The sequence below is a fragment of the Camelina sativa genome, chromosome 16 (genome assembly GCF_000633955.1).
Source record: "Camelina sativa cultivar DH55 chromosome 16, Cs, whole genome shotgun sequence".
Lineage (NCBI taxonomy): Eukaryota > Viridiplantae > Streptophyta > Magnoliopsida > Brassicales > Brassicaceae > Camelina > Camelina sativa.
Window position 1 is genome coordinate 20,958,717 of NC_025700.1, and position 8,696 is coordinate 20,967,412.

The following is an 8,696-nucleotide window of genomic DNA, read 5'->3' on the forward strand; positions in this document are numbered from 1 at the left end:
CTTCTGGCTGCTGCTGGAGGAGGCCTTCCTGTTGTAGACAATGAATCGATGATGATGAGGCTACTTCGTCAAAGCGTGTTAACGAATAGATTCTTTAAGATTCCCTGAACATTCCAAATGTCTACACTGGAGGCTGGAGCTTCACAGGCCTCTTGTTATGTCGTGTCTGCTGCAGAACAAAGCTATTCGTCTTCCTTATATATATTTTGTTAATTGTGTTAGGCTGAAATTTGTATCCCTCATAATTAATTTAACTAATATTAAGAAATCTCTGAATAATAGTTAATACTGATTATATAATCTTATTGAAAATTCTAAAGTCTCACATAAAGCATAAAATCTTCAATGAAATTACCAAGAAATAATATAAAAGAGTACTAGTGATGAAAATTTTGAATATTGATGTCTAAGAAGATCTAACGTGACTCATGTGGCTACGAAGAACTAAAACACATAGGAGGACATAAAAACGCGTCATTTCCATGCTTTACATCCATATGCTAATTGGCCAACATTTTTAGTAAGCTTAACTCACTTTCCCAGAAGGCCACAACTTAATTAGCTGCACCGTTAAGCCAGCTAGTATATGTGCATATTTAGTAGTAAGTTTTTAACGTCTGGAACCATGAAATTTCTCCTTTTGGTTTCAGATGTAATTAACCTGAAATTACATTAATACAACAATGCGTTATAAGACAACAAGTTAATCGCATGTCACCTTATTAATTGATATCACAACGTTGGTAACGAACTCTGAGATTTTTCTAAATACATTTTATGGTTACTCCATCGGACCACGTAAAGATTCCAATGCAATGAGTAGCTAGATGATTATAAAAAAAAAAAAAAAAAAAAAAAAAAAAAAAAAAAAAAAAAAAAAAAAANNTATAATTAATTATAACCATGCCCTAACTAATTTGACCAAGAAATATTAAGAAAAATCACATTTGGCACCAATATATAAGAGTCCACTTGGCACGGATGAGGATATTAAAGCTGTCCACAATCAGCTTTGACGTGTGATTTCAATCCTCTTCTCTGTACAAAGAGAGGCAAAACTAAAACCTTCTACAAATATCAACATTTTCACGTGGGATCGACTGCATTCGAAGAACTGAAAATATATAGAGGAACTAAATTAAAATCTGTCAATTTTAAACGTGGGAAACCATTTCTTCTTCTTGCAACTGTGTGTACAAAGAGGTTAAGTGGAAATAAACTTAATCTGTCAATTTAACATATATATTAAATGATTGGCGTCTAATCTCTGCACCAGCGAATTTCTTCTTTTGGTTTTAGGTGTAAATATGTAATTAGCATGAAATTTAAATTAAAAGATGGAGTCGTTTAAACTTTAAAGGCTCTCTAATTAAGATTTTCTATAAATTCCTCAACTCTCTCACTCAACTCTCTCACAACATACATACAGTATACGAAAAGATCATAATTGAAGAAAAAAAAAATGGAGGGAATAACTTTCGAAAGTCTTCCTCAAGACATCAAAAGGAAGATTCTGATACGGATGTCTCCCAACTCCCTGGTGAAATGCATCAGCGTCTCGAAGAGATTGGCAACTACGATCCGTACGAAAAGCTTCAAAGAACTCTACTTGAGGCGATCCATGGCAAGGCCCCGAATGTTGTTCGTCACCATCGACGCCAAGGACGCGACAACACCTAGCGCATATCAAGTGTTGTTTCGTTCTTTGCATCAAGACCAGAAATCTGGTGGACAACGTCACATCATCAGCATCTCACTACAAGGAGACTTTATGTTTTCTCCACCGGTCCGAGGTTTGATATGTCTTCAAGAACGAGGTAAAAATAGGGTTGTGATTTGCAATCCGGGCACGATGAAGTTCCGGAATTTACCAATGGTCGAAGCGGATAAAACAACAAAGATAATAACTCAGTTCGGATACGATGAAGGAGAGGATGAATTTAAGGTGTTATGTACAAAGACAAAGCCCAAAACTCCTTGGGAGAATGAATTTCAGGTTTTGACGGTGGGAGTGGGACCGGGTGATCAAGAACCTCGGAGAAGAATCGTATGCAATGTTCCTCATACTCCCGTTCGTGATGGAGTATATGACAGAGGAGTTTTGTATTATCGTGCTACTAAATCTGATAAGTCGAATATCATAATGAGCTTCGACGTCAGTAATGAAACCTTTCGTCTCATTCCATCACCTCAAGATGTCGATCTGAATAAAGGTTTCTGGAACTTTGTCAATTACGACGGGAAACCTGCACTAGTGGATGAAACAAATGATTTCGTTTACGAACCCAGCGGCGGCGATGCTTATCTTGAAATGTGGGAATTCCATGGCTATTCAAGATGGTCCAAAAACCGCATACTGATTCGTAACTGGAGAGGCTACGCTGAGGATGAAATAAAGCATGTATATCGTTTCCGGGGTACCACAAGAACAAAGCAACATGTTTTCGCAACAATAATGGTTAACGAAGAGGGACCACTCGTTGTGATCTATTACGATACACCTACAGAAACATTCACAAGATCTACGGTTCAACTTTTGGGTGGAGGTGATGATGAGTTCCGTTTTGTGGAAACCTTCGTGCATCATGTCGATAGTCCTATGCTTATATGAAGATCAAGAGTTGGTCAGTACTCATCATTATCAGAAACTGGTTGGTTGCTTAAATATATTTAATTCTCTAAGTATTACTATTATAGTACTAAGTTTATTTTTATTATTGGGATCAGTGTTCGTTTTCATTTCTATTATCGTTGATATGCTATATGATAATTTTTCTTTTTCCCAGCTGGTATTATATATTGGGATTAATGTTCGTTTTCAACTCTATTGTCGTTCATCTTCTTTCTTTATAATTAAATAATAAATGTTTATGATTGCATTTATGTTTATTCAGTTCTTTTCACCTAACACGAAATCACATTTAACTCGTACAACAAACATTACCGATGTGGTTTAATATATCGGAATATATATACATGGTGACTGTAAGGGAGAAAAGAAAAAATAATAACCGGAAAAAACGAAAGAAATAAGAGAAATAAAGGAAAGCCTTTGCCTCCCATTTATGTTTAACTATAAGGGTGATGCAGTGTGTGATTCGGAAGTGAAGAGACTCCATAAAAGGAGGAGCAGCTTGCTTTTAGTTACTACACGAGTCCCATATAAATTATTACGAATACCGTATAAAGATTAAAGAAATTTCTCAACAAAAATAATATCTTCTGTTACGATGAGTATTAACTTTTACGCCTTGGCTAAAAACCCTCATTCTGTATTGATATCGGATGTGATTTTTCATTTTTGCAACCATTTTTCTAAAACCAAAACTCAAGTTTTAACACCACATAGACAACACAATTAGACACAAATTTTTTTATTGGATTACTTTTCCTTTAGTCAACAAAAATGGAAAGAAGTCAAAAAGGCATATAAGGATGATGATATTTGTATATCACGAAGACTCAAAAGGCTCTTCTTTCCCTGCAATTTTGCCAGCATGAAGGTTGATGAACCAATTATTCAGCACTTTTCAGGGAGAAGACAAAAAAAAAAAAAAAAAAAAAAAAAAAAAAAAAAAAAAAAAAAAANCTTTTGTCTCTCTTTAATCTCATATCTTCTGTGAATGCTTCGGTTAGAAGCAGGAAGATGAATTTGTTTGTTCTGCATCGACGCAGACACGGCATAACAAGGCGTGTGAGTGTTTGAAGCTCAAGAGTATACATTTGAATGTTCAGGGAATCTACTGTATCTTGAAGATGTTCTTTAGTTTCACAACTAGCTTCCACTCATCCAACTCTAATTCATCCTGCAATTAATTTGGGTTTGATTTTCAGATCAAATTTTGTTGTTAAAATGATGATGATATGCTGGAAAACACAGGGAGGGGAAACAACTTCTTCTCCACTTACCCGGAAATCCTTTTTGAGTATGTCAATAGATCTCCTCGAAATGTGACTCACAAGTTCATCTTCCATGTCAAAGTGCCTTCCAAACATCTTCTGCTCTTCCGCATTCGAACCAACAATCTGTATACCAAAGAAAGCATCGATAGAAGGTGAATGCATGATGAAGCTGAACCAGCAGCAAACGATACCTCTTTTCTCTCTGTAAACAAAAGATTTGCAAGCTTGTTGAAAAGAATGATCCCATTACCTTTATCGCCACCTTGTCGCCCTTCTTTGCATAGTCAACAGGCTTGTGGTTGTTCTCAATAGATGCAATGCGGCCAATATCTATGAACTCTCTGCCTGGGACACAAATGGGGGTCCCAATCTAAAAACAAACAAGACAGATAAGAAAGTGTGAACCCTAGGACTTGCGTCAACATGTGCGAGAGTTACAGAGAATGTTGGAAATAAAAAATATGATACCTTAAGTATACCCTCGACGACATCAACTCCAAGGACTATTGGGTCTTTCTTATTGAACACACAGTTAGGTAAAATCTTAAGGACACAAGGGAAGACTGCTTCCTCGGCTGATTCCTTCTTTTTCTCCTCTTTGATATTTTCAATGTAACCCTTAAATAGATCGAAAAGATGATAGATGATATCAGCGCAGAAAATTTTAACTCCCATATCCTCAGCAAGCTCACTAGCCTCTGTAGTCACTTTAACGTCAAAAGCCAAAATCGTAGCATATTCCTTTTTCCTCTCCAGCATAACTCCCGCCTTCATTATATCCTTCTTATGCACAGGCCCTATGCCAATACCACTGACTGGTATCTTTACAGCTGGGGACTTCAGGTACTCAAGCAATGCTTCTAATGACCCTAATGTAGACGCTTGGACATAGACTCCTTCACCACCTATGTCAATCCTACTCAAAACTGACTCCATATCTTCCATAGCCGACTCCTTAATTGTCTCGATGTCATCATCAGGTCCAACCACATGCAGGGCAGTACCAGCAATTGCGTGTTCAAGGCCCTTTAAAACACAACCCAACATTAGGAAACAATATCCAGGATGTCATCTAACATCCGTATATATGAAACCAGAGGCTAGCAACTAAGATTATTCTAGTGTCAGTCCAATCACCTGGGCAGTAATCTTGATACCCTGTGCAGCCTTTATTTCTTTGTAATGCAGATAAGTACCCTGAAACATCAGACCATGAATTCTCATAGTGTATAAAAACGGAACATAGGAAGCTATTTGCATGAACCATATTTCTGGACGAATATTCAGTAACAAACAAGCCACATGAAGTGGAAACCGAAAGTACCTTCACCCGTAACTCCTTCATTGGATGAGGAGTCAGTAATGCTCTAATCGTTGTGACAATAGGTCCCTACAATATGAGGAAGAAAATAATATTACTTTCTAAGTTCTATATATATGTATACCCAATAGGTGCCATCGCTTGTTTGAGTTTGGATCGTAAGTTTTTACTTGCCTGTAGCCCACAAACGACGATTTTATCACCTTCATGGAGTTCACCGTTTACCAACACAACATCAATCGTTGTTCCATGGCCTTCAATAACTTTGACCTCCAGGACAGTACACTGTTCGACAATTTCAAGAAAGGATCAGAATTCTCAATGCTGAAGCATTGCAGAAACAAGTGTTACCTAAAAGACAGAGGAGAGAGACCTGCACTTCGTCGACATATGTAAGTTTCTCAACCATTGTTTTCTGAGCCCATTGAACCAACAACAGCAAGAGATCTGGGACCCCTTCCCCACTAAAATATCAAGAACCAAAGTTACCCAACTATTTAGGATGAATAACTTGTCTGCTATGCTGTGATTTACAAACAGTAAACAAAGATTCATACCTAACAGCACTAGTAGGAACAATACTGAAAGTTTCTCCCATTTCTTTATTCTTGTAATAAAGCTCAGTGTTGAGTCCTTGCTCCTGGAACTGGTTTTTAACCTGGAATACCAATGGAACAACATAATTTGAACAACTTGAACACAAAGTGATATACATAAGATACTCATGTTAAATTCATTTGTAACATGTACGTATAACTTACCTTTTTCAGTTCCACGTTAAATTCACTTATAACATCTTTAGGTTGTTGCTTCAGTGATTTCACGATGGGAGCATTCTTGCATGTTTGCCATCCATATAGCCTATCCACCTGTATAAGTTGAAAATTTTATTTTCTATAGAAGTATTTACAGCAGAGAACAAAAATCCCATCCTAGCAGAATGAAAAGCAGTCTCACCTTATTCAATGCAATAATGAACTCTGTATTCCTCATTCTCAAAAGATTTAGCGATTCTATGGTCTGTGGCTGTAACCCAGCCTTTATATCAACCACCAAAATTGCAAGGTCACACAAACTTGAACCTCTTGACCGCAGATTCGTGAAGGACTCGTGGCCAGGTGTATCAATAACCAATAGACCTGGCACTTTGAGTCTTGCATCAGCTTTCAGTTCCCTGGTCCTCTCTCGGATGTTTTCCGCAGGGAAATATGTTGCACCAATCTGCTGAGTAATACCTCCAGCCTCGCCTTCCTGTACATTTGTTCCTCTGATGCAATCCAACAGCTTTGTTTTACCACTATCGACATGACCCATGATGCAGCAAATGGGAGACCGCAGATTTTCCTCACCCTCTATAGATTCACTCGGAGCTACACCTTTACCCTTCTTAGAGGCCTCTTTTGCTCGGGGAGCTCGTTTTTTCTGTGTATCATCTTCCACTTCATGCACAGCTTTTACAGCAGCTGTTGTTGGCTTGCCCATACCTGCTGGTTTAGCTGTTGGTTTTTCAGCTTCAGGGTCTGTGTAGAAATTCAAAAGATTAGATTAAAGAAGACATTGGATGCAACAAAGGAAGACCAACAAATAACTACATTTCATACTAACCTGAATCATGTGCCTTTGATACAGCATCTTGTAATTCTTTCTTAACCACAGGCTGAGCTTCTTCATCTTCATCATCAAAATCACCTTTAAGGTTAAGATCAACAGTATCCCAGCTTTTTGCATCCCACTCATCTTCTTCATCATCTTCCTCAACCCCATTCTCATTCTCCTGAGCTACATCAGCAGGTTGTGATTTCTCATCTGTGTTTGCTGACTCTATTAAATCAACCTTTTCAGTGTCTGCTGAACCCACTTCACCTAAAGGAACTGGTTCACCTGCATGATTCTCTTTTGGCTCTACCTCATCTTCCACCTGAATAGAAGTGTCATTGCCTTTCTGGCGAGATGATTTTTTCTTGTTGACATAAATGGGACGCTTTGAAGAAGTAGCCTCACCATCATTATCTGCAACAGGAAGACCTCCACCAGCAGCCAGGATCTGATTCTTAAAAGCCTCCCTCTTCTGAGCTTCAGTCTTTTGTTTTGCAGTTAGAAGCTTGCCCTCTTGCTTCTTCCTCAAGACTTTCTCCTTTTCCTTTTCCTTTCTCTTACGCTTAGCCTCCTCAGCTTTCGCCTCAAGCTCTTCCTGCCTGCGGCGCTCCTCTTCCTCCTTTCTCAATTTTTCTTCTTCTTCCTTCTTTTTTCGCTCTTCGGCTTCTTGCCGCCGTGCAAGAGCCTCTTGCATCTCTCTAACATGTTTGGGAATTTTCTTCTCTGCTGCTTTACCCTTTGCATCCTTCTTCTTCGGCTGTTGTTCCTCAGTTACTGATTCTTCTGGTCTTTCCTCCTTAGCCTCTACAGAAGAGGTTGCAGCGGCAGCAGCTGCTGCTTTTTTTTCCTTCTCTTTCTCCTTCTTCTTTTTCTTCTTCTTTGCTGCAGCACTCTCAACAGTCTCTTCTTCTCCTTCCTTCTCAGCAGCATTATCTACCGGTGCAACTGGCTCAGGCTGAGCTTGAACTTTCTCTTCTTTGGATGAAGCAGCAGCAGGGGCTTCTCCAAGTTCTGCAAGAAGTTTGTCCAAATCATCCTCTTCCTGTACTGTCCTTCTACTCTTATTATTCTTCTTCTTTTTCTTACTCTCTCCAGTTTCAACAACCTCCACACTCTTAGTATCAGAAGTTTTAGCTTGGCTAGTTTCGTCAGCAATTGAGTCATCACCTAGTGAGGGCAAAACACTGCTACCCTTCTTTTTAGAAGATTTCTTCTTACCTGAAAACGTGATTTCAGGGCTCTCTTCGTCTTCCACTGTCTCATCTTCTTCTTCGTTGTCATCAAGCAAAGCGGCGCTAAATGAATTAGTGGTCGTCTTAGAAGATTTGGAGGATTTCTTTTTCTTACCAGTAAAACTTATAACTGGCTCATCATCTTTGTCACCATCAGAATCATTATCCTCCTTATCATCTTCATCATCAAGCAAAGCAAAGCTAACAGCGCCGCCACCACCACCACCCTTCTTACCTTTGGACTTCTTCTTCCCTACAAAAGCAATCTCAGGAACATCGTCTTCCTCGGCAACAGTAAACTCATCATCGTCGTCCTGCTGCTTCTTATTACCTTTCTTACCCTTCTTCTTCCCTACAAAAGAAATCTCAGGAACATCGTCTACCTCGGCAACAGGAAACTCATCGTCGTCGTCCTGCTGCTTCTTATTACCTTTCTTACCCTTCTTCTTACCAGTGATAACAACAACCTTATCTTCTTCCTCAACTCTTGGCTCCTCAGAGAGCTCAGTACCTATGGAGTACTCATCGTCATCGATTTTAACAGCCTTCTTCTTAGATTTAGTAGCACCAACGAGAGATGACGCAGCAGCGGGTGGCTGCTCATCTTCTCCACCACGAGTACTCGGCTTCTTCCGACCCATTGA

At 39.0% G+C, this 8,696-nt stretch overlaps 2 protein-coding genes across 6 annotated transcripts in view; one reads left to right on the top strand and one right to left on the bottom strand.

Moving 5' to 3' along the window:
- LOC104751576 (putative F-box protein At1g76830) lies at positions 1,433-2,827 on the top strand. The gene has a single exon (XM_010473538.1). The coding sequence runs from the start codon at positions 1,463-1,465 to the stop codon at positions 2,609-2,611; it is 1,149 nt and encodes a 382-aa protein (XP_010471840.1). The 5' UTR covers positions 1,433-1,462; the 3' UTR covers positions 2,612-2,827.
- The window catches only part of LOC104751577 (eukaryotic translation initiation factor 5B-like), an 8,205-nt gene continuing 2,923 nt past the window's right edge, over positions 3,415-8,696 (bottom strand). For 2 of the 5 annotated variants that reach the window (XM_010473539.2, XM_010473541.2), the window contains exons 3-14: positions 6,830-8,665; positions 6,182-6,744; positions 5,986-6,093; positions 5,782-5,882; positions 5,598-5,688; positions 5,399-5,509; positions 5,228-5,293; positions 5,041-5,100; positions 4,372-4,929; positions 4,154-4,273; positions 3,910-4,026; positions 3,415-3,806 (exon numbers count right to left, since the gene is read on the bottom strand). In XM_010473539.2, the coding sequence (XP_010471841.1) occupies positions 3,741-3,806; positions 3,910-4,026; positions 4,154-4,273; positions 4,372-4,929; positions 5,041-5,100; positions 5,228-5,293; positions 5,399-5,509; positions 5,598-5,688; positions 5,782-5,882; positions 5,986-6,093; positions 6,182-6,744; positions 6,830-8,665 (3,797 nt within the window). In that variant the 3' untranslated portion in view covers positions 3,415-3,740. The remainder of the gene's footprint in view (positions 3,807-3,909; positions 4,027-4,153; positions 4,274-4,371; positions 4,930-5,040; positions 5,101-5,227; positions 5,294-5,398; positions 5,510-5,597; positions 5,689-5,781; positions 5,883-5,985; positions 6,094-6,181; positions 6,745-6,829; positions 8,666-8,696) is intronic. The other 3 variants (XM_019238240.1, XM_019238241.1, XM_010473540.2) reach the window with 3 other exon arrangements.

Coding starts and splice junctions, on each gene's coding strand:
- LOC104751576 (XM_010473538.1), top strand. CDS start 1,463: ATGGAGGGAATAACTTTCGAAAGTCTTCCTCAAGACATCAAAAGGAAG.